Raw genomic sequence first — 26,902 nt, forward strand, 5'->3', positions numbered from 1 at the left:
TGCTAACGTGTTCAACGAGTTCGCGGCATGAAAATAACGCGAATAACTGGACAGGCAATCAAATATTTCTTAGGCCGTTCGATCGGTTACACGAGTGAATTTTCGACGCGCTGCCGCGTACACGCTTTGATTGCCGAACTCTGCTTGTTTATACGTAAACCTGTTATTTAACGTATATTGTTATACGTACTTACGCAGCGGAGGGCATTACCAGCGGAGTGCAATGTACCGTTGATTGCCGTGGGCGTCGTAATTTCCCTCTCACCCCTCTCGTATCCCGCACCGTTCGGATATTATTCCTGATCGATTCGAAGAATCGAACTCATCAATAATATCGGCCCATGCCCGAAATTACACGTTGCAACATCACCCAGACGCGATTTCTCCTCTATCGTTGCAAATAGTTCGCTTTATATCCGATATATCCATCCCATTTCGATCGTTCGAAACTTCTCCCACCAATTTCTCCAATTTTCATTCACCTTTGACACGAAAACGATACCTCTACCGTGTGTCTACATATTATTTCAAATCATTTTTCCCAGCAATTTTTATCTACTATTTTTGGGAGAAAAATCGGGAAGAAAAAAAAGCAAAGAAAAAGAAAAATTCTTCGATCCGCGAATTTGAATGTCTTCAACGTACGTTAAAAGGGAAATCCATAACCTACATTTCGCCAATATATAAGTTATCCGGATTATCGCGTAGCCAAAGTTTCTCGAACAGGGAAGCGGAACCGATCCATCCATACGAAGCAGACAATCGTTCCACAGGACAGGATCTTCCTACGCTGGAGTCCGAGTGTCTCCAGGGAAAAATGCGTGATTCATCGCGATCAAAGAGCAGGACGACGACGACGACGACGACGGCTACGTCCCTCGCTAATAGAACAAAACGATCCCTCCACGTATTGACTGCTTTAATAGATAAGATTACCGGCACCGAGTACCGGTTCTAGGGGCTATTGCTCGATAATACCGGTCCCCGGTGTTTCATAGAAATTCAAAAGGAACGAGACGAGACGCGAAAGAAGAGGTGGAAAGAAAGGAAAAGAAAACGATCGGCCGGGTACCAACCTCGATGGGGATAGCCATCGAATTACGAGTGTCCGTGAACCTCGGAGAAGGATGATTTTACGGGACGGTGGGGATGCTGTACCGCTATGTGGCAGTGTTACATCGTCGATTTCCCCTCCACCATGGCCACACACCATCATCCACGCTCTCCTCCCTCCCTCTCTTACATCATCGAGATCCCTCCCCAACCCGCTCTCTCACGACGACACGGCCTCTCTCGCAGTCGGGGGCACAACGGTTACGTTTTACCGTTGCAAGCCGTTCGTTTGCTCGCTCGCGCGGTATTCGTATAACCCGCGTCCGCTACCTCTATCCTATCGTACGCCCACATGCGTGATCGACCGCGCGCACACACTCACGCGCGCACACGCGCGGCTAGAAAATGGAAAACATCGATGCACGAGGATGGGGTGGACGCACGAGTCCGTGGAATAAGCAACCCCTTAGCAAGCCGTGTTTCTTTTTTTTTTTTTGTTCTCCTCGAGTTTATTTTGATCGTTCGATTTTGGGGAGGCTTATCGAGCTATTTTTCTTTTTTTGAAGATGTTGGTTGGTTAATTGGTAGCTAATTGGAATTGAGACTTTTAAGAAATGTTATATCTTTTCGATACGTTTATACGTTTATATTATATTTGATGGAATATCTTGATAGAGTGAAATTGTCAATGATTCATAATTGAATAACAGTTTGTATAACTTGGGATTCTTTTTACTTTAAAAATTTGTATCGCAGAGTTAATAAGCTGATTATTATATTGTATTGTATATTTTGGCTTTCTTATTTCAATTTAATTCTTCTGATTTGTTGTTCCCATTGAATAATTTATAAAGCCTCGTTCTATGTACGTTCATCATATTTCAGTCTGATATTAAAACAATTAGTTACGAAATTCTTTACACGTTATCTCACGAGGAAATTCATTTATTTTGAGTCTGATTTTAATGAAAATTTGTGAATACAGCAATTTATTTATTTTTCGATAGAAAATCTCCTCGAATACAATTGAAGTCAAATTTTTATGTATCTTAAATCAATTCTTGAATTTTCTTCTCCTCGCTCGCAATAAATAATTTCCATACATTCGAGATATTTTTCGTTCTCAACTCCATGGAAATTTTGGATAATTTCCATCCCCTATCTATTGAATTTCCAAAGTTTTCGCTTAATTGAAATTTCGAATTTCGCGTGCGAGAGACCGTTCGTTTCAATGCCATTGGCTTTCACAACTTCGTTCGAAGTTCGGTTTATCGAATCGCATCACGGCTTGCAAACTGCAACCGGTACTTTCATTCTGTTGCACGCCCACGTGCGCCATGCAGTTCGTAAACATGCAGCCGGATTTTATGGAGAGGATTCAAAGCGTGGTAGGTAAGCCTTGCAACGTATTAAAATCGGATTATAAACAATCGCAAAAATAGGCGACCACCAGATCCGGAAATTTCTCCGGTTGTTTTGATCTATCTGACGGATTTACGGTAAAATCCATCCTAATTCCTGACGATACTTCCTCAACCGGTATCATAAGCAACCGGCCGATAAGCCGCCATTTCATTAACTTTTTCCCTGGTTTATTTATCGACTCGCGCGGATGAAGCGAAGCACGAACAGATACGATCTCGATTATTCAAACGAGACAACTAATTGGAATAACGGGCGAGAGCCGCGAGAGTTATCATAACAAATAATACAATCGATCCTCGGGAATTGGTAATTAAGTGGCATCCTCGATCCAACGAATTCACCCTAATGAATTCAATTATCACGCACTTATCGCGTCACCCGATTTCTATTCGCGACTTTGACGTCCCCCGAGATGTCATTGAGATACTCCCGATCGATTAATTTATTAATGAACGTGTAATAAATATGATATAACCGGCCGTTTCGCGGTGACAACTGATAGGAGCGGAGTAAACAGCCAGGATTGGCGTTTAAATCGGAGGAATGGAGGTCAAGTTTAAGTTAATGGAGGTCCCTTACGATTTAAGATACGAGAGATACCGAACGAATATTTAATCTCGATGCGATAAATTTTCGTCAAAAATAATATTCCTTTCAGAATTGCAGGATCTCTCCCGATTTTATACATTAGAAATCGATGGAGATCGTAGTGAGGTATTACCGAGAAGAGGTTGAGCAGAGAGAGAAAGATTAATCTCGAGTGTCGGTGAAATAGAAAAAGAAAGGAGGATATTTCATATTTCCACGCAAGGATCTAAGTTATTGATCATCGATCAGCGAAATCAAGCATTGTGAGAAATATAAAAGAGATAATGGATAATAATACAACAATCGTGTAAGAAACTCGAGATCGGTGTTCCGATATCAAAAATGTTATACGCGTACGAGGTTGGCAAACAATAGGGCTTCTATTTGAGCTACTCCTACGCCTATGTACGACGACGTGTATACACGAACGTTGACGCACCTGGACGCCATGGAGGTTAGCTCCCATTCGAAGAAAGATGAAGTGGCAATGGATGTGGACCCACTTGTTGAAGTCCTAGCCTCAGGGTTCTTGACTCTGGACCTGAAACTTCGAGGACGCGGAGGCAATTACGAATGCATACATAATGGCACTTACAGAGTTGGTGACGCAACCGTTAAGCCATCAGTGTCGGGGCATTTTTTTCAACGTGATGGATACTTAATGTAATTTTTGTGAAGTGCTTGTGGCCGTGTAACACGTATGCTCATACGTGTTAAGGTGTTTTGAGAAAAATGTAAATTGGAGAAAATATAGACAGGTTAATTACTATTTTCCTGATAGCTGGTAATTGGAAAAAATGATCAAACATTGATTTTGAACTTTTTATTCAGGGACAACAACAACAACCGTTTCAATATTCATAAATTAGTGTGTATATAAATTAGTGTATGTATTACTTGGTGTCGACATACAATTTAATGGAACGGTTACAATATCTTTGTATATGAAACTTTGATCGTGTTATATTTACAACGAAATTGCTAAATAAATAGTAAACGTCTCGAATAATAAGAGTAGGATAAACGCGACAAACTATCATTTATCTCGTTTCCATCGCCTCACGCGTTAAATCGCTTTTATTCCCGTCCTACAATGGAACAATTACACTGCATCTAAAACACTACGAGTCACTTTTTTTTGGTCACGCTTGACTTGGGCCGACACGCTTCAACGATTGAAGAACGTTTCGACTAGTACGGTATTCCGATGTTTGGAATGTAGTATCATACGTTGTATTTCATCCTTTGCTCGACTAATAAGATCGACTAATTTCACGAAAAAAAGATATTACGACGCACAATTTTTACGTGAAAAAAATATTAGAAAAATACAAAGAGGAAGAAATGTTAAGTTTATAATAAATCTTATGAAACGAATAAAAAAATAAACGATATATTTAAAACGTGATCGAGGAAGCGAAGAAGAAAAGGAAAAAAAAGTTGTCGTTATTCTTAGCGATTCATGAGCAAGAAAAGTAGTCAAGAAGGTTAATTCGAAATCGCGCCTTTCGAATTGCAACGATGAATAATTCTTCTTCGTTTAAGTAGGCGAGCAAGGGAATCAGAGGCGACGAGAAGTCGGGCTGGAACCGGAAGGATGGACGCAGGAAGGAGCCACGTTTTCTCGCGGTGACCAAAATTCCATTTTCCAAGAAAATGATTCAATGGAAAGTTTCTTCCTTTATCTTTTCCGTGACAAATGGTAAAAACTGAGAAAATTGGAAAATCGACGTTACCACGGGCGAGACAATGGATTTCGAGGGATCCCATCGGTATTTACGCAATTCTTTAAACCCAGGAACGCGCCGAGAATAGGAAAGTACCAATTATGGTGTGCTAGAACTTGGCTGGAACGTCTTTAACCGACAGGAAGTGAAACACGTCCCGCAACGTCGTTGAATAGAACTAAAATTTTACTCGCTTACGTTAACGAGAAGAAAAAGACGCTGTATAGGATGTTCCGCGAACGATTTCGAATTGAAAGAAATTTCAAAAGAAGAATTATGCAAAAAGAGAACGGCGATCCGACGATTCGGTTTAACACCGATATTTCGAAGGAGGGAAAGAAGCGCTCGAGAAAAGATAGATCGTGCGATCGAAATTATTTTTTGGACTGGAGGAATGGGACAGTAGCGTGTCGCCAGGCCGTTCTAACGAGGTTGCGCAGAGTTACGATCGATCGTAGCTTCCGGCTTGTTTCCTGTAATATCGTCGATGGTAGCGAGTTTATCGTAACCAAGATCGAAGATCGTCGATGCATGTGTATATATGTGTGCATCTTGCGAGGTGACAAACGGCGACAACTATTGGAGCAAAAAGTTTGCAGCCTCGATAAATAAATTCTATGAGAATCTTTATAGCCTAACCTTTATCCAGATATCGAAATCGAGGTGTCATCACGATATTCGATCATAATATGAATTTTTACAAATTTACACGCACGAATGAGAAAGATATTTCAGAGACGAGATTTCACGTTTCGCGTGTTAAAATCCATAAAGCCAGAGAGACGATGATGACTGGTCGATACGTTCGGTTTCTAATTATACGTTTCCGTCGCGAGCGATAAATTTCCAAAAGAAAGAAAAACGACTTTCAACGAATACCTAACGGTCACCGCCGTTATAGAATCGTATCTCCAATGGAACCAGGGTATGTCGTGCAACGTGATCAATCGTGTCCAATTGATTTTCTGACGCCTCACATCTTTTTTCATTTCCCGCGAGGAGAGGGCGCGAGAATCGGCCGCAGCAAGCCTCCCCCTTCCCCTGGTAATCGGTCGCGATTCCGTTCGAGTCTATCCGGTCGCGATTTTGCCGAAAATTGCTGAGCACCACGCTTCTATAACTAAATACCTGTAGCTCTCCCACTTTACGAGAGCCAGGCTAGCCTTGGGTTCGGCGCCAAAGACCGGCCCGAGGTCAATGACCATTGGAATATTCACGTTCGGCCGGCAGGCAGTCAGGCTTGGCCTCAGCGATTCCTCGACTCTTTGGATTATTGCAAATCTGCGGATTTGTTAAATATCTTTCCACATGGTTGTCGATTCGATCGAATTCGAAGTTTTAACAATGCGGTGAACCTTCGATTCGCCTTCGATGTGTGTGTGTGTGTGTGTATCGTATATATTGCACCGATATTAATGCTAACTTCCGGGATATAGTGACTCGCTTCCGGGATATCGGGATATATCCCTTTCAACGATTGAGAGATGTCTTGATAACTTGATTGGTGATCGAATCGATAATGGGTTAGAGGGATATTATCTCGAATGAAGTCTGCGTGGAATGCAATTTTTATCTCTTATTTATTCTTGCTGATTTTATTTGTAAAAAAAAATAAAAACTTGGATTTAAATATTCGTTTATTGGTGAATTATTATTATTAAAAAACATATCTACACGATTGAAATATTTATCCAATCGAATTAAGATCTTAATGAATCGATAAGTGGATTAAAAGAAATTTGAATGAACTTTTGATAATTTTGATAAATTTCTTGGCATATCGTGATACTATTGATAATTCGATAGAATAAAAGTCATTTTAAATTGACAGATAGAAGGAAAGACATTATTTGAAACACAGCTTACGTGGAATCAATACATATTATTTCTTTTATTTTCATTTGATATCTCATAACAAAATATTTTATTAACAAAATGGATGCGAATAACGTTGAAAAGAAAAAGAAGCGTGGAGCACGCACGAGGCGAGGAAAGAAGAAAAAACCGACGAGTGTACTTACGTTCTATAATACGACGTGCACGGTAGCAAGCAGCCGAGTCTTATTTAGATTAAAATCTGCGTGTCTCGTTCCATCTTTTTCGCAGTGCATGATTTTGATACCGCTAAGATTCCTCACGCGGCTAATTGGCATTACGCGAACAATTCATTAGAGGGGGCGATGTACGCTAGGAATTGGTGGATTAATCAACTTGTGGCCTTCTTTAAGAATCGTATATATATATATATATATATATATATATATATATATATATATATACTCGTTTTGCAATAACTGTACCAACGAGGCGTTCACTCGAAAAATCCATCGTGGCTAGGTCTTTGAATTTTAATTCACCCGCGGAATCATTAAACTTCGCTCGACGCTTAATTAACCGGGCAACGGAGTTAACAGTCCACCGGTGCGACTATACGGCCACCTCTGAACTGAAAACGGACTAGCAGTGAAACGAGCGGCACCTGCATCATAAATTAATAATAATTGTGGAATCGAATATTCGATCAACCGGTGCGAAACCTTGCATCTTGATACCGACGGGGAGAGCAATATTCCCTAAAATGACCAAGAAAGAAAGAAAGAAGGAAAGAGCGCGGTATCTGAACCGCGAATCGCGAAGACGCGTTTCCTTTTCATTCTGCGCGGCCGGGGACGAGGGATTGGCGTGCAGGGATAACGCGAGGAAACGAAACAAGGAGAAGAAGGGGAGGAATGCGAAGAGGGTGCCGTACGAATAACGGTGAACGGTGCAGCCGAGTGACGAGGCCGTCTCGCGGAAGAAGAAAGCTGTGCTCACAGCGAAGAAACAGAGACGAGTGATCGGTGCTCTCGGGGATAAGTAAAAACCGGACGAAAGAGGCGAGAAGGAAGGCGAGCGTTGGTTGTCGGGCAGAGGAAGAAGAGGAGAAGGAAGAAAAAGTGATGGCCGAAGAAAAGGAAGAAGAACACACGTACACACACTCTCCTCCCGTGGCGAGGGGGGGATGAAGAGAGACGACGATACCACTACGCGAAGAAGAGGTTCCGTCGCGGTGAAGTACAGGCACTTGGTAGGGGTACGAGAGAGAAGGTGGTGGAGGCGGAAGAGTCGCCACGATAGAGGGGAGGGGGTTGGTGGTAGTGGTAAGGGTACGAGGCACCGTGCGAGCACCTGTGGATCTCCGCGCCACGGTAGAGTCACTCACCGGCTACCACCACCGGACCACCGCCGAACCTTGGTTCACAGGTAGAGGACAAAGCGGGACACGGCCATTCGCGAGCTCGAAGGAACCAAAAATTTTCGTAACCGTAATTCCGTTTCTCATCTTGGATTAATAAGTATCATCCGCTTGTCAACTTGAAGAGAAGGAGCCATCAAGGAAGAATATTAGAGGAAGTTACGTTCGATGATCTCGAGGAAGAAGATTTGAGGGAAACTATTATTGTATCTTCAAGTGGTACCTGGTTTATTGATTAATTAGAATAGGATCTGATGAGAGAATTTCTGCTTCGTTTCTGCGTGATCCTGTCTGGGTAAACGTGATTCGACACGCGTCGTTGACAGGCACCGTTCGTTCGTGATACTGTGATCAACACGTAACAGCAAGTTTTTGGTACCATTGTCGAAGCCGCCGCCGCCGCCATTGTTGTGGATGATCAGCTTGGTGACCGGTCCAACATCTGCTAGGGGCGACGACGACCGCGACAACGGATCGTGATACCATTTTGATCGATAACAAAAGGTGATTCATTTCTTTTGGAAAATACGGTCAGTGCAAGGATATCGAAACAAAGTGCTCGACAGGTAGGATTAATATCGATCTCTGTCAGACTTTTGGCTTTTTTTTCTCCCGAGTGAACGCATTTCTCGCGAGTCGGGATTGGGAGAGATCTCGTTCAAAATATCGTTGTCAAAAAAGAAGAAAAAAAGGAAGAAAAGAGAAAAGGGAAAATTGTACGCATGAATATAAGAGGAAACGTTGAGATCGGTGATCGATGGACAGGGATTTATAGTGAACGTGCTTGACACTTGCGATTATCGCGGATGTGCGAAAACGACGACGCCTGGCGTCGTGATGCGTTGGAAGCGCGTCGTTTGACAGTAGCCGACTACCGTGGACGACGTGTCGCGGTAAAAAAGGTGTAGGGGTGCGATTCAGTGTCGAAAACAGAGAAACACGAGGTCTCGTTGATCGAGATTGTGATTGATCGGATCAGTGCAAAATAGTGGGAGAGAAACGAAACGAAACGTGTGAAATCAGAGGTATATCGTTTTGGATATCAGGATATGTGATCTCGGACCAAGATGCCTAGCACCATAAGAGGTGAGTCGTACGAGCTTCGCATTTTGACGCATCGCAAATGCCAATTTTATTTTCCCTTCGAATCGATTCTCTATCTCGACGAAACTCCATTTATCCGAAATTTTATCAGGTTCGTTCATCTTTGCTTATATGAAGTTTCATCGGAGAAATTACATTTGAATCTTTGTTACATAAATTGTTCGGATAAATGGAGTTTTGTTGCATCCTGTGTTTCTTCTCTTCGATTTCTTACCGCATCATATCGAAATGGAATGTGATATATCGCGATACCTTGGACGGAATTTTGATCTTTCGAATTCGGCGAATGATACGTCTAAAAAAAGAACGATCGATCTTTATTCCGCACAGTTTAGATCGAAATGTTCGTCACGCGGCTCGAGTAGCAAATACATTTGCACGGGGTAACAGTACGCGGTGTTGTGGCCACGATGGCAGGGTCACTCGAGGTCAGTAACACACTGACGATTAAACGGGAATTCAATTCTCTTACCTGTTTTTTAAACGGATCTGCATACTTATAATCAATTATACGCGCAATTAAATCACAATTCGGTTAATTGTCGAATATTTTTAAATAAATTACAGTCTGTCAAAGAAGAAAAAAAATTAGAAGAAAAAGAAAAAGAAAGAGAAACGTTTAATCTTTTTATCAAAACATTCGACACTCTGACATTACAACGAGACGGAATAAAATAAGTAATTAATATTCGTAACGTTTGAATAATTTCTCGAAAAATATGGTTCGACCCGTTCGATTAAAATTGTAAATAAAAATGGCATTTTTAAGCGGACAAAGTTAAAAAACCTGCGCCAAGTATTGACCTACCAGAGAAATAAATAAATATATTTGTGGAAGCTAACAGTACGCGGAGTTACGGTCGCGATAGCAGGGTCACTCGAGGTCAGTAACACACTGACAAGGAACGCGAGTCAGTCAGCGAGGCACGCTTCTGGTTCCTAGACTCGAGACCAGATCCTTTTCTGGATCTTCTTTTCCAATTCGCTCGTGTAATTCTAATTTAAAAATCCGATCGATCATTTTATCGTTTGTCGATTTCCCTCGCGTCAATTTCGTTCTCCTCGCTCTTTAATAAAGTTTTTAATCACGGATTAAACGGTTTCCAAGATCACACGACGGAACTCTCTCGCCTCAGAATCGCGAAAAAGGAAGAAGGAAGAAAGGAAGGAGCCAAGGGAAATCGAAAGTTGCAATTTTCCAGAGATCACGCGTCTCACCTCGGGACTTTGCATCCCGCTTTTAATCTTTTTCCCGCGAAGGATAAGGAAGAATAACTGGGAAGTCGAAGTCGAGTTCGTTCGAAAAATTAAATCGATCTCCGTTCGACGAATTATTCAACGACCTTCGTGAACGCGTAACCGCGAGATCATCGACCCTACCGATCGATCCTACGCTCGAAGGAAGTGCACGAGGAAGCAAGTATGACCGAGGACTTTTTAAAATCCTTCCTCTCCTTTCGTCGTTCGAGATTCTGCCTTTCGATCCAAACGAGGGAGAGAGAAAAAGTTGCCGTCTCTCCCGGGAAATGGAGGAAAAGAGACGACGTGGGTGTAATGGTAGGGGATTAAGAGCGAGAAGGAAAGAGGCGAGGGAGAAAGGGGAAAGAGAAAGAGGAACGAGGGAAGGGAGGAAAGCAGGTAAGAAAGCGAGATACTCTTCCTGTGACAGGTGGCAAAGACCTTGGTAAACGTAAGGGCGTTGCGATCGATTACCTAACCGGGCACGGCCGGGAGTGGATTTTAGTTTGTGACGAGGGCCGGCGCCCACTGTCGTTTTTTCGAGCTAAGCGTCGACGAGGCTCGCCACTTGGGACACGAACAAAAGCTAAGGTCGTCGAACCCACGGCGGTGTACACGTACGGGGGCTTAACACGCGAGCCCGGTTCACGCACACCGGCCACCACGGTGTATATGCCTCCTCTACGTGTGTACGCGCTCTCTCTCACGGGCCACCAGGTACTCTTTTCGTGGTACCCGCGATGCCACGACCGGCCAAGTCCGGATTCCGATGACTAAAGCGCCTCCTCGCCCGCCCGCCCCGTCATTTACATAAACGCGGACCTGACGAACTGCTGGTACCTCGATGATATTGCTCGTCTTACCGCCGATTCCCGCGTTCACGTATATCTCAGATAAGGAGGATAAATTGAGCTGCGCTTCGGCTCGGCTGATCGGAACGAAATTGATGATATCGACGAAGTGGAAAAAATTTCCTTGCGTTAGAAAATTAAATTACAATATTTCTTGAACGCTTCCCCAGAATTTAATCGTAAAGACAACGTGCAAGAGGCATAGGAAATCATTCATTTCGCTTATATAAGATATCCTCGTGGTCAATGTATTCAACGGTACGGTTAACGATAGAAATTTTCCTCGAGATACGAAGGTATGCTTGCACGTGATGGGTCTATACATCACGTGGAAGCTCTGTTACGTGGAATACGGGTTTATGAATTCTCGTAAGATATTACGCAAGATACGTGAGCGAGCCTCCCGTGGCTCTTGACTTTGGGACCATCAATGGTATTCACGTACGCTGGATACACACGTCGATGGCTAGGCGGTTCGCCTCGAACGTGAACGAACTCATTTACGTAGACGTGAGTTACATCGTCGTGCAGGTAGGTCGGCTGGAATTCCGTAATCTGAGTTCTGAATCCCAGAAGAAGAGAGAAGAATTCTGTCGTTACGTCGTTCGTCCTTTTCCCCCTCGCAATTCCAATCGTTATTAACTTACTTTCCCCTCTCTTCACGATCACATATCTTACAACGTATCGGTTATATTTATCGAATCTTCAACAATTTCTCGTGTTAACAGCTTAGAAACAGTTACAGGAATTTAGGTAGATGTTGTTCTTATGCAAATAAGTTTGGCGAGTTGGCCATGGACAAAAAGAAGGAAAAAAAAAGAAATCGATTGTGAAGAAACAGGAAGGCAGATAGGCAATGAACCGAAGTTGTATAAGTCGTTGGGTGACTCTGTCCAAAATTACGTTCCAAGGTACCGTTATGGAAGGCCTCATGCGCGATCGTTCGTAAATGTCTCACATCGAATTTTAACTGTCCCCACCCTCCTCTGCGTAATCACGCATACAATAGTGTCATCGACGTGGGTGACGAAATTGTCACGGTACTTCGACTCAGCATTTTTTCCTCAACTCCCACTCGAGCAAGAGTCTCTTCTTCGATCCCTCGCGTTAATAACTATATACTTTTCGTGAACGATTTTAAAATTCATCCGAAACGTTCGATACGTTCACTTATTTATATTCAATTTCCAAATTTTATTTTAACCGATAACAAGGAAATGATATTCTTTAATCGTTCGAATCCATCTCTCTAATGCTAATTCTTTCTCCCAATTTTCATCTCAGAGATATCATGTTCGAATGTTAGAACATTCGTGCCCGAGAGAAGTTTAATATCTCGTAATCTCGTGTATCTGTAAAATCTCGCCGTGAAAACAAAGACGTCTCAAAGAGTTCTCGCGAGGGGACATTCCACGGCGAGGAGACAAAGATCTGAGGGTTGCTGACGCGAGCTCGTTCCACGGCTCGATGCAAAACGCGAACTCAACGGTAATTTCGGTTTCGTGTCAGCGTAAAACGATCCACGCGATGAGCCCAATCATGGAAATCATGAGTCACAGCGGATTCCGTTGTTCCGAAAGAATCAATGCTTGGACGTGACTTTGATCTATGTGTTGTACAAAGATATACATACACACGCGTTATATGTGTGAATTTGATAATTAATTAGTAATGCAATTATTACAGCGACAACAAAGTTGCTAATATTAATAAAAATATCGTTGAGAATCGCGATAAGCATAAATTTCTAGAAAATTGATTTTAATTTAAAAATTGAATATTCGAGAGAAATTAATAACAATTTCCAGAAGAATCTTCCAAAGAGATCTTCCTTACTCAAAAAAATCGCTCGATTCTAGCGAAAAATTGATACCTATGCACATATATGTATAACAACACACGTGACTCATGGGAACGATCATTTTTTTTAACACGCATACCCCCGCATCCGCGGCGAACGTGTGCGTCTACGCAGGTAAACGTGTCTCTCCGCTTGCCTACCTATCTACCTACCTACCTACCTACCTACCTAACTCGAAACCCGGCTTGCTCCTTCGTTCTCCAGTCATTGAACTCGAGGCTCGTTCAACCCACCAGCTGTTTCTTACTACTCCCCCTCTGTTCTCTTCCTACTCCCCCTACAATCTACTCCCCACTGTTCTTCCTGGCCGTGGACCATGCCTCTTCCGACACTTCTAGGTCTTAGGAGTCTCTCTCTCGATGCAGAGCCGACCGAGTGAAGGTAGTGGTAGGGTCTTTTCAAGGTTCTCTCTTGAATATCGATTCGGTTAGGCAAGAGAAGGAGGAGGGGAGGGGAGGGGGGAGGAAGGTCGGGTTTTAGGTTCAACGATCTAACCTAGCTCGATCGATGCTAAACGTTCGTTTTCTCGATCCTTTTTTTTTTCAGGTCGATTTCAGATCGTTTAATCCGTTTGGAAAATATTTAGATGATTGTTGGATGAAATTATTCTTTCGTTGGGGAAAAGTGATCAGTGAGGCTGCTTAATTCAAGCATGATTTGGAAAGACACAAACATATTTGTAGATTGTAGTAAGACTGAAGTATACTGGAAAACAACGATTACGCACATTTAAGGTTTTTATGAATTTCGATGGCAAAATTATTTAAATTTTTGTCCTCCATAAGCAGGAGAATTAGATACATTCGAAGTTATAAACAATGGGAAAGAATGGGAGCGAATATTACGCGTTCCATCTTTCTCTCTTTTTCTTCTTTTTCCCCCAAGTATTGCGTTTTGTCGTGCAATCGTCGTGATTCACCTGACAAAAATAATCCGCTTACTCCGAGATTAAAACGCGGGTTTTTGAACCTGAGCAAGGGAAAGGTCTAACGCACAAGTTCAACGATCTAAACATGCGACGGTCGTTGAGTGGTTGAAGTTGAGATCGCTACACGTAGATCGCTACACAGAATGTTAAAAGATTATTCTTTCCAATTCCACGACGTATCCACGCTTGGATTCGATTATTGTCTCGACAATTATCCGCGGCTTATTCACCTCTTTCCACCGTCGAAATAATTCATCTCTTTCTCTCTCTCTCTCTCTCTCTCGTAGTTCGAACAACTCGAACGCCTATTCAATGGTCTTAAATCATCTCCGTTTTAACTATGCGGGAGGCTCTGTTACGTGTGTGCAATTTAATCTTGATAATCGTGGCTCACTTACGAAGGGTAGAAACCGCGTTTTCAAGGTTTTCGCTCGGTATTAATTCAACTTCTCGAATCTCTTGGGGAGAAGATCGAGTGGGAGTTCATTGAACCGGGTCGTGTGTATGTATGCGCGTATGTACGCGTTTGTGTTGGCAACACACGTACGTTCGATGTTCTCCAGGATTTATTTGCCGTTCCTAGAGTAAACACCTCGCTTAATAAAATTATTGGCGAAGCGGCGAGGCAAATTTTCCTTCGATGCAAATATGATTCGCAATCACAGGGACGGATGGATATAAGCAAATTCCCTGGACGGCGCGAAAATCTTGGCTCGTGGCTTGCTCGTAAATTTGAATCCAGTCGTGTCAGCTTGCCAAACGCGCAGAACTTGTACCACCGCCTCGAGAAGTTTTTACCAGGTGCATTCTTAAATCTCTCGGTCTGTAATGACATTTCGGGTTATTGAATTTCACACCTCGTCGATCGTGAGCGTGCGAAAAGAAAAATTTGTGGAGGTGTTTTTCTTTTTCTTTTTCTTCTTCTTCTCCCTTTTTTCCCCGTATGCGCTTTGGAAACGATCGAGCCCGTGAATAGGAATTGCCGGATGCTGCAACGTTTTCTAATTCAAAATTGATGCAACTTAATTGCGCATCAACGAGGTAACGCGCGTAATCGAGAACAAATCCGATTTCACCGGATCTGCTTACGCGTTTACGCATGAGATTTCGAAGAATATTCCAAACTGTAAATCTTTATCTTTAATCTCGTCTTAGAGATCGCGGTGATCGAGCTGGATCGAAATGTATTATTTGAAAAATAATTATATTGAATTGGTAATAATCTAATCTAAAAAAAACTTGATTAGTAACAAGAGAATTTTTATCAATTTTATTAATTTACAATGAATCGTTTTATGAAAGAATATACTTATGAAAGGACAGGTTTTGTTTATCTTTTTTAAAAAAATCTTTATACAGATATCCATTGAATCTCACTATAACATGGTTTGGTTAAATGAAATATATATATATTGTCTTATTATTCGTTATAATTCGAAGACATAGTGAGATTAAGAATCTTCGAATTCAATAGATTGTCTGAAAACTATTTTTTAAACTATTTCTATTCAATCTCTATATATAGACAGATTATTTAAATTTACATAAAAGAATATACTTCGCAAAAATACCGATTATCATTCCCCCTCTCCCTTCCCAATTATTCCCCAATTATTTTCTTCTTCCACCTTTACCTTCATTATTCATCCATTACCTACTTCGAGAAACTGAACATGTTCGAATCCACAGATCGGTTCTCCCCCTCCTCGACACTTGCACGGATGCGATGGACCAGGAACCCGACAAAAATCGTCCTTATCGGACACTTCTCGCCCGTTCTTCAATCCATCTTCACGATTTACTCGCGGTCCTCTTATTTCTTTCTCCTTTGCTCTCCCCTCCCCTCCCCCGGTTTAATCAACTTCACGAAGCGAAGTATCGGACGGGCCACCAAAAGAGCGAGGCGATCGCGAGCGAGCAAACGAGCGGATCGTCGTGTCGGCAGGTATTCGATAGCACCGCAAGGGTCGTCGACCGCAGGTGCTACACGCTCGTTCGCTCGGCTTCGGCTTCGGCTTCGGCTTGTCCGTCCTCGCCACGGCCGAAACTCCAACGGCCCTCTCTATCTCTCGTGGAGCTCGTAAAAAAATTTACAGTCACGTCGGCTTTTTTCTACGCCCGTTGTTCCACTATCCGCACGGACAACGCCCCCCCTAATTGGCTAGGAATTCGCTGGCCAACCCTTGGGATTCTCTCTACGAAAGCAAGAGTAGAGAGAGCTTAGAGACGCTTCTTTTTAATTCTAGGGGCATGTTTTGAAGTTATTTGATAATTTCTAATTTTCCTGAGGTAGTTGCGAACGATAACAATTTATATAAGAAGAAATTTTTCTAGCAGCTGTTCTTTAACGTTGCAAGGTGTTCGAAACGAAGGAAGGATTTTTAAGGATTGTAATTTGAATTTTCTTTACAAAAATTATCAAAGTACAGGAATATTTTATAATTAAGATGAAACTAAATCTCTTATTGAGCGATCTCAAATAAATTTTTTAAAAAAAGAATCAACTTACATGATAAAATTTATAATAATTAAATTATGTCACGTTCAAGAAAAAGTGATCATAACGTCATTATATAAATTATATTGAATATTATATTCAAAAAAAAAGTGACTTACTTTCAACATACAACCAACGCTTGCACAACGAGATTCAGCGAAATATAACGGAATTTCTCCGTTTAATTTGCCCGCAAATTGTCAAAACTTGTCACGTTCCCGGGAACAAAATCTGGGGCCCGTTCCACGAAGTCGGAAATCAAATGTTAGCCAATGACAAATCGACACGTTAGACACACGGCATACGGATATCATTAAGCCAACATCCTCCTCGAAGCGAGGGACAGGAAGGCCGGGTGAGATCCGTAATCCGCTGTGCGCCGGCCACGAAATTCACGAAATACATTGGTTTATAAAAGCCAATGCGAGCGAACAAAGGCGAATGTCCACGGGCAACGTCTAGCTATTGAAAGAGAGGCGAAAGCAGCGGGAACTTTTTCGAACAAGCACCTTGGTCCCCTTGGCTCGATTCACCTCGACAAAGCTCGACCGCAGGACAATGACCCTCGGAGCCACCACGTGGCGAGTGATGTCTCTTCCCCGTCAAACCACCTTACCTGCCTGATTTAAACCAACCACCCGGCCGTGAACCTTTGAGTCTTCCTAGGGCCTCCACGCCTTTTTACCTCCCCACGTCTTATTCCTCGTTCCTTATGCTAGCCCTCTGGTATTCTGTGTGAGGGGAAGGGTGATCGACACGCTCGACCGGTAGTCAACACGCGAGAATGGAATTGTTGCATTTGAGGCAGGTGGGGGTAGGTGTGAAGAGAAGTGATTGGGTTAAGAGAGCTATCGAGTGTCGCCTGGATTTTAAATAGGATAATAGTTAAATGATAACGAGAATAGAATTAGGATACGAATAAGTGGTTACTTTCCTTTTATTTAATTTTACTCAATAATTAATGTTTGTTGTTCGTTGTACAATTTAGGAGTATTTTTTTAAAAGGGATATTTTATTTTTACATTTAATTTTTATTCAAGTTAGGAAGGATGGATGGAGGAAAGGTCACGTCAAAATCGATACGAGAAATGTTTGTTTCCTTTTATCCAATTTTTATTCCATTTGCATTCAGATTGAGAATCAGGAATCACCGTGTGTATCGTTTGGGATTTTGGAAGAGTGTCACGTCGATGTAATATGGATATTTTCTTTTTGTTTAATTTTTTATTCAATTTGCATTCAGATTGAATGTATCGTTGTTTTACGAAATAAAAACTGCTGGAATTCGAAACGATTTTTTTTTTCTAACGGGGCAATATAAACACGATACGTAGAATATGAGGTAATATGTCTAAAGAGAAAGGTCAGCGTTTTTTTTTAAAGAAAAGGCTATGAGAAGGAGGTGCAAATTAAGCTTTTTCATCCGCACATTGCACTTCCGTATCATGAATCAACAATAAGCTAAACGTTCCATTAACACGTGTCATCGACACGAAGCTCCGACTGTGTATTTGCATCGGCATGGTATTTAATTAGAGGATGAATGATCTATGAACGCTCACGTGCATCTTTTTGTCTCCAATTTCATTCTTATTGACGTTCATTATTCGTATTGCTTGTTTCATGTATAAGCGTTTTCAATCTTGACACTTATTATCTTTATACTTTTATCTTTTATCATATGATGAGCATGGGATAAAATTATTCGATTATTCAATATATCAACGATTAAATTACAAAATAAAAATGTGTAATCTATATTTATAAGATTGATTAATAAAAAAATACTCAAATCTTTTCCACAACGAGTAATAAATTATTATGAAATTATATCATTCATTATATTTGTTTTATCGAGAATGGAAATTGTACGTATAATAAACAGATTCCAAAGAAAAGTGCACGTATACGATTAAAGCAGAATACATTTTTACAGTCGCCATTATTGTAGCTGTATAATTTTTAAAATTAAAAAAATATATCGTCATCTTGAATTATATCATTGCAATTCAACAATTTATTTCAGAAAATATTACTAATATTACTTTTCCATTCCATTCTTCCAAGCATTCATAATTACAATTTGATCATCCATTATAATTATACCGAACTCCATCAACTAATTGATAACATCCTTACTTATCCCCTCCAAGGTGATCCAACGCTCCATTTTCTAAACAAGATAGAATATAATTATCGAATAAATGAGAAACCACGTTGTGACGTGACATAACCCGAGCTTAAACCCCGTTTCGAGAACGCTTATTTTGATTAATCACCCTGTCAGAAGCTTAGACACCCCAGAGGAAGGAATCCACCGATCTCTGACCACCTATCTCCCGGGTTGCCGCCTGTTCCCTATCGTTTTCTCCATCTACGTCAACAAGGTTGACGATCCTTGAGAGAAAAGATTATTAAGCGTGGCCGTGTTACGTGGACCTTCGGTAAATGGCCGCGGTACGTGCAGCAAGGTGCAGTGACCGCAGATAGAAACACACGTGTGGCGAGGAAGGAAAAAAGGGGTAGGGAGAGGAGTTTGGAAGGGCTGATGATTTCACGTGAACGCAGTCATCGTATACGTGATGAAATAAACGTTGCCACTTATGAAATTATGCGCGTGTGACGCATTTCGTTTGATAGTTTCGTCGAAAGGAACGGTATTCCGTTTCGGGGGAAGTTTCGCTGGCTGGTCGTTTTTGCCGCGAGGAAGAGATACGTTGTAGAAATTGTACGTTCGTTTGCGTCACGTTTGTGTACGAGAATGATATATAATAAAATTTTTCGAAGTTGGCACCATAGGGACCAGACACCTTATCGATAACACCTTGGTTTTGATAATAAACCGATGTCTTATCTCTAATATATAATTTGATTGAAATGCTTATTTTTTGACGTGTAGTCGATTCTAATCTGGAGAAAGGAAGAGTATATGTTTATGTAATCTAATGAACTTTTTTTAATTCTAATTCAAAATAATTAACGTTTTCATAATGAATAAAATGAAAATAAACAAAGGATTTACTGTATTTGGAAAAAGTATATGGAATGTATCAAGAAGACAGTAACAGAATACTTTATTCAAATGAAATGTCTAAAATTGATATATGAATATTGTTATAATTTATACAGATAGATTTATTTAAACGTAGAGCTCAACTTGAGATCGTTTAGCCCACTTTGCACATCTAAATTTACTGGTAACCTCTACAGATACGTAATTATAACTTCACACATGCGTCTCTTATTTTAGAAACGTTTCAGCATGGAACAGCTGGATAATCATTTTCGATCCTTGTGTTCTGATTCTGAAAATGGCTGGAACCACTGTTTCGTTAATTGCAATTATTTTATAGCTTTATATTAAAAAAGCTCCGACTCCACTTAAATTGGCGCTAAAGAAATTTTCAGCTAAAAGAGAATTTTAAAATTATAATTTTCGAAACTGTTTCAACTGTTTTGAAATTTAGAAAAAGGGAGGATTAATCGAACTTAAAAGAGAAAAAAAATTAATGAAAGGGATGAAGAGATTAAAGGAGCATTGCATTTATAAATTTTTGGAATTCAATCAAATTTCGAAAACACAATAGTATTCAAAAATAAAAAGAGAAAAAGAAGCTAAAGAAACATCGCAACTTCAAATATTGTATCTTTCAATTTGAAAAACATAAAGACAATTCAACAATGCGAAAAGAGGAAAAATCTAACATTTCATTTTCGAATTTTTAAACTCCAATTAAACCTCAAAAATTAAAATTCGTTCGAAAATAAAGGGAAAAAGAAAAGAGAATATCAAGATGCATCTTTGAATTTCCAAACTTAGAAAAAGGAATCTCCAGGAAATTTCAAATTTCGAATACGTAACAAACGCAAGAAAAATAAAACTGGAGAAAAGAAAAAAGCTTAATCAAAGGATTAAGAGAAAAATTATACATTTACGAATTTCGAAGAACGAAGCGTGTTCAGCCCGAGGGCAGAGTTTCCGTTTTCTCGTCTCCCTTCTCGCCGGTATCCTTTTTCTCCTAATCACGTGGCTTCTAGTGACGTAACAGCAAGGTCTTACGGTATCTCCTGGAACGGGCCTACATTACGTGAGTATCCCTACACGCGACCCGCACGTACGTACTTACTTGTATACCTGCGTAGAAGATCCGCTACACGTTGTTCGACTCGAACCAGCCAAGAATTCCTCTTCCCCCTCCCTTCTCTCTCTTTCTTTCTCCCGCCTTGTTCCGCTCCTTCCCTCCCCCTCGATCCGTGTTTCGCTTCGTGCGGCTCATTGAAGCGGTATACTAAAAACGATTAACGGTTCAAATCCCGATTCTCTCCCTCAATCTTCGATCGTTATTTCAATGCATGCCTGTGATTGTTCTTTAATTGTATGCAACGTTCGATGCTCTTGCCTCGATGCTGACTCGTCGCGTCTCATTCAACCCAAAGGAAGGGGGGGAGGAGGATCGTTGAACGATGACTAACCGTTTCCTCCCGTGATTGCTCCTCGTGTACGAATAAATTAGTAGCCGGGCTCGGCGTAATGAGAAAATCTTGGGCGAACAAAGGATTCGCAAAAGGATGCCTCGAACCGCACCTCGCACGTACGGTGTGTATTTATCGGCTGGATACAGTTTAAATTCCTTCCTTGGAACCAGGCGTTGGAAAATTCAATTCGCTTTAACTGGAACGTATAACGTAGCTTGTAACGTAACGTGGAAAAGTTTGCTTTCGATTCGAGATCGATACCTCTCTCTCTTTGACAAATTCTACAAATTTCCCAAATTTTTGTTCACCCGAAAGATACCAAAACGTTATTTTCACTCAAGAGGGTGTAAAGCATCGATTCACGTATCCTACTTTCCAAAAATAATATCTATTCGAGCACGAAAAATTTTCGAAGGAAAACATGAGATGAAAATTTTCTCATTGCTCGATTGATAATTAAATCGCGACCAATATCGACACGCTCACGACACGGGATACCCGATTCGATCGTCTCATCCGACCAACGGTTTCACGTTTCGATGCTACACAATCCAACGATTGTGTGTGAATTAAAGTTTCCCTCGGTTCCCTCGACCTCGAGTGGAGCACACCTCCACCTCCTTACGACTCGTCATAGCTCGATCATCGACGGGGTCAACGAGGCGGTCGTTTTCCCTTGTTTCCCCGATCGGTATGCGCGGGTGCCCGATACCGACAGGTGAGCATCAACAGACGTACACACGTATATACGTTGTATACGTATGTAAGATACAGTTAGGAGTACCGTTCTGAAAATGCAGCGGCTCGTGTCGGGCCCCGAGGAGAGCGAGGAGAGTGTTCGGGGACGGTTAGGGCCCCTCGCCTGCCTTGTGTATTGCCGAGCGGCGCTTTAACTCAAACGGACACGGGCGGCGAGAGGCGGGGATCCAGTCGAAAGGTGTATAACGGTAGCGATAAATTCAATGGCACGGAGAGACGATGAAACACGGAACACGAGTGTCGTTGCACGCGCGTTTACGTGCAAATAATTATATATATAACCGGTGATGTATAAAGATACCTTGGCTTGTTTCGAAAGGAGGGGAGGGGGAGGGGAAGAGAGGAGGGGAGGCCCGTTCGATTCGAGATTGTTTCGGTTGAATTTCATCGAGAATGAAGATACTATTTGGGAATGAAATGACATAAACAGAATTATTTTGTCTCGTCGCGTAATACAACGAGCTGTTTACGCTATGTAAATTCAGCCAACCACGTCCGGAACGTTAACACGTTAAAATATAACTAAGCAATCTATATGCTAATTAATCTTTCATTTTTAAATTATTAATTGAGTTCCCTTTAAATCAATAACATTTTGTGAAAATATTAAATTGAATGCATCGCAACGATACTTATATGTTATAGTTTGACGAAGAAAGATAAGAAAGATGCACGGTTTATTTTATTTTCCTTAATTTTTTAATAGTGTAACTTCAGTTTCTACGAAAACTGCGAAATAAATTAAGTTAACCTGTTATTCCTTGATAATTATTAATGCTTGATAATTTCATTGGAAGCTGAATTGTTTATGCACGAATTCTCACCCTCACATTCGTTAAAAATTTTCGTCTAGGATTCGAGAATAGGATTTCTGTCAAAAGTATCGAGCTGAGTCCAAATCGAACGAAAAAGAGAGAGAGAGGAAAAAATCACCGAGCCAGAACAAATATATATTATCGTATAATCAGCCTCACCTTAAAGGGACACGATTCTTCGTCTATCCTTTCCTTCTCATCTTTTCCTCTCGATCTTCGTCTCATCCCCATACAATTACGAGAATATTATTTTCCCACTCAAAAAACATAGAAGATCCGGCGAATTAGCATGAATGATTAAAAATCAAGTATATAAGATTAAGAATATAACCCTATCCGTTCGTTGGAACGGTCTATCCGACCGAGGAGGAATACAGGCTGGTAACGGATCGAACGAATATACTAGCCAGAGCGCGCAGTAGTGGCGCGTGCGCGTATCATCCCTGAATCGCGTTGAACCAATGAAACTCAACCTCTTCCACTGGCCTCGGGGGATAGAACATTTGGATATATATTTCGGGTAATTTCCATCCACGATGTGATCCCATAAAATCGATGCTCGGAGCACGGGTGAAAAAACGAGAGGGAATGGTGTCCAGCCAGTGACCGATTGTCTCCGTTGTCCAGGGTATGTTGACAAGAGGGCACGATCATCAGCTACGAGGGAAAACTGTGGATCAGTGTTACCCGGGCGGGGTGGTGGTAGTAGTAAACGGTGGCTCAACACTGGCTGCCATCTGCTGACGGTCGCTTTAAGCTCGAGCCACTGGTTCCCCGTGAAGTGCATAGCCGAAACGAGACGTTCGGCTCCGAAACGGCACAAGCACGAGCTTATTTCCGAGGGAATCGAGGGTGATTCCGTCCGTGACACTATCGACGCGCGAACTGGCCGCGACGCGGGTTCTCGTACGTGTGTTGTTTCCGTGGTATCGTGGTGTGTTTCTGCCAGAATCGAAGGGGCGAACGATCAACGTATCAACGAGCGTTTCAGGATGACGGAGACGACAATGACGTAAAGCCCACGAGGCCAAGTTGAGTGGAGAGATCCTGGTGGCGGCTCGTTTCCTCGTTCCAAGATCATCGTCGCGATCCCCGGCCAAAATCTGCGAGATCTTTCGACTCTCGTGTCTTGAAGATCATGGGAATCGGACTTGATCGCCAATCTTGATACTTGGATCCGGACGAGGAATGATTGGACGACGATGGATCGAGGGAATATTATTCGAACGTGCGATTGTGATTTTAATCAGTGATTCAAGGGGAAAGCTAAGCTTGCTCGACGATTGAACTCTCATTTGACAACGGAGATCTTATTTCGTTTCTTCTTTCTTTCTCTTTCTCTTCCCTAAAGACACCGTCGAAACTGAAAACGTGATATCGTGGAGACGCGATTCAAAGCGTTTGGACGTGACGATAATTCGTTTCGTGGGGCGCGAGTGTGTCCGATGAGGGAAACCGATAGAAGGGTGGACAATCGGGACGAGGCGAAATGTGAAGGAACGGGAAACGCGGGTATCGAATTGTTTCGCTGCGTTGCACGACGTCGTGTTGAACGACGAGGCTGGTTGTTAACGGAATATCGACCGAAGACCGTAGCTACCGAATTAGTCGTGGCGAAGGTCGCGCATAAACGCGTGCAACCTCGTTCCTTGAGATTTGGATCACCCACCTCAAACAGTTCGATCTGTCTCTCCAATCTGTCCAACGATCTGTCATCAAATGTTGTATACATACAAACAATTACCAACAAGCGGAACTCTCGCCAAATCGATCGACCAGCTATCGATAACACGGAATAACCAGCTCTGATCAGTCGTTCGTGCAAAGTGTTCTCTTCCTCTGTTTTTGTTTTTTTTATTTCTAAAAACTTGTGATTCGATTGTGTCTTATATATACATGTATATATACATGTATATATAAATATATATATATATATCCCTTTCTCCAGTGACGCATATAATACGTTTTAAACGAGACTAAAAAAGGAAAGAAAGAAACTGACCTACAGACTCGTTCGTATGGGTCGATAATTAGTGTATCCAGATTAACGGGGCAGAGACATTGAAACTGAAAGTGCGAACTGGATGAAACTCCCTCGAAGAACAGTTCTCTGAACGAGACCTACTGACCTATCGACTGAGTGCCCCACCTCTCCCACCACCTCGCCGCGCATTTTTCTTTTCCATTTTCCTCTTCTGTTTCCTTTTTTTCCCTTTTAATTTCTTTCGTCCCTTTCTCCTGCTCTTTTACTTCCTCCAACCATTTTTACCAATTTCGAATCGAAACCGTCGTTGATCGGAGGACACCGACCGAGGTAGAGGAAGTGGTATTAGAAGGCAGGAGGGCGACGTGGCTGCGCGTACGAACGAGCGCGGGTGAATCGAAGAGAGTCGTTCTTTGAACGAGACCCACTGACCTATCGACTCGTCGCTCCACTCCTACCCCACCCTCCTCCCTGTCCGTTTTTCTTTCCACGCCACCCTTGCTTCAGCTTTTCTACCGCCCTGCGTTTGTTGGCGTGCCGCGTCGGCCAATTCGTAATTCCATTTCGTGTCTTACTCCTGACAAGGGTAACGTTCGAGAGGGTCGATATTATATATACGTAAATACATATATAATATAAACACGCGCGTATATAAAGCGACAAACGAGTGCCTAAAAATATAATATTTTCAATTCGGTTCACTTCTGACTGATCGTTCTAATCGTAACTATTTAATCGAGAGACTCTCCACACCCTTTTCGTCATATTCTGTTTCCCTCCGTTTCGAAATTTTTTTACTTTCATTCGTTTTCCTTGTTATATAATAATAGCAAGTGTTTTATATATATATATATTAATCGTCGATCTTTTTTCTTATTTTCTTCTAGTTTCGATTAAGCAAAATCGATCGAGGGTATCGATGATGATACAAGGTGAAGAGTGCCTAAAAATTTTATGCCTTTCTCGACTGATTATCTAATTGATTATATCGACACGCGATTATTTCGTACGTGAAATCGTTACTGCAATCCCGTTCTTCGCAAATTTTTATCTCATAACCCAATTATTTCCACTTTCTTTCCCCTCCCCTCTTATCGCGAAAGAGATCGTGAAACGGTCGAACTCTTCCTCATCGGAAAGTAACGAAGGTCGACAACGCTACCGCGATCGATACGATAAACAGTGCCTCGAGATTATTTCTCCACTCTCGACTGATCGACGAAGAAACATATACATCGTTACCTCGTAAGCTTCCCTGATTTTTCGCGGTTTTTCGCTTGGGCGTGTCCTATATTTTCATCCCGTTCCCTTTCGTTTTCAAAAGGGGACAAAACAAGACTCGAAAAAAGTGATCGAAAATATATATATATATACATATATACATTCGACGATATTTGGAAGAAGAAGAAGAAGAAGAAAGGAACTCTTCATCGTATTTGTTCCGTTCGAAATTTTATTAACGGTCGAAATTTTTATCCAAAGATCGTATCTCGACGTATGACTCGAAGAGATACTGAAAATCGATCGACGATGGCTTCTCCACGCCTTGCATCCTCGATGCATAGGCAACGGTCTCGCCACTGATTCGATCTCACGAGTCAACCGTTCACCAGGTTGCCAACCTGATCGTCGAACTTTTACCGGGTCGACATCACGATCGATCGGATCACATCGGTGCACACACGGAGCTGGCGGCCCTTGACAGTGCATCTTTAATCTCGTTCGCGGAAGAGATGGCATCCGGATCGCGATTCGAAGCCGTGCCAACGTCCACCGACGTGAAACGGAATTACGTGGCAAGCTTCGGGGAATTTTCTCTTTGTAAGAGCGCGACGTGCTGGTTCAGGCCGTTGACAATAGCCTGATCGTAAAACGCGTGGGGGTGGCGCGATAAGAGGGAGAGGAGAAAAGTGATCGGCAATAAAGAATCGTAGGAAGGAATCAGAAAAGCGCAGGAATAAGATTGCCAACCAGGGCCGAGGATAAACACGAAAATAACAATAACGAAAGACATTTCGCGTGTGAAACGAGAAATATTACATCTCGAGATATATGAGAAATAGGAGAAAAAGAAAGAAGAAGAAGAAGAAGAAAAAAAAGAAAGAAGAGAGAAGCGAGAGCATTCTGTGATCGAACGGTGTGAAAAAATTCGTTAATCGAGCAGAAAGAGGCGGTGTGCGCAGGGACAACAAATTTTTCTACCTGCGGCCCGATATCGAAAACGCGTCTGATCCGATTCGTCCGACATCTACTCGCCTCGTCGCGTCGAATCGTCGAGCCTCGGAGCGGAAACGGGGCAAAGTGTGACGACCGATCGCGTTCGAATCGCGTTTTTCATTTCCCCGAGCGGTGGAAAAAAT

The 26,902-nt window shown here is 41.9% G+C and overlaps 1 protein-coding gene and 1 long non-coding RNA gene across 3 annotated transcripts in view; one reads left to right on the forward strand and one right to left on the reverse strand.

Moving 5' to 3' along the window:
* Positions 1-7,969: 7,969 nt before the first annotated feature.
* Positions 7,970-26,902, forward strand: part of LOC108003569 (probable nuclear hormone receptor HR3) — a 120,367-nt gene continuing 101,434 nt past the window's right edge. Inside the window, exon 1 of the mRNA XM_062076886.1 lies at positions 7,970-9,114. Within this exon, the coding sequence (XP_061932870.1) occupies positions 9,096-9,114 (19 nt within the window). The 5' untranslated portion in view covers positions 7,970-9,095. The remainder of the gene's footprint in view (positions 9,115-26,902) is intronic.
* Positions 19,566-22,858, reverse strand: LOC133666378 (uncharacterized). 2 transcript variants are annotated; one of them, XR_009830474.1, is made up of 4 exons: positions 22,718-22,858; positions 20,982-21,180; positions 20,636-20,797; positions 19,566-20,576 (listed from the first exon to the last, which is right to left on the reverse strand). It is a non-coding gene; the product is annotated as an uncharacterized LOC133666378 (long non-coding RNA). The 2 variants fall into 2 exon arrangements; XR_009830472.1 differs by having other exon boundaries at positions 19,566-20,587.

The sequence above is a fragment of the Apis cerana genome, linkage group LG1, assembly GCF_029169275.1.
Source record: "Apis cerana isolate GH-2021 linkage group LG1, AcerK_1.0, whole genome shotgun sequence".
NCBI classification, from domain to species: domain Eukaryota; kingdom Metazoa; phylum Arthropoda; class Insecta; order Hymenoptera; family Apidae; genus Apis; species Apis cerana.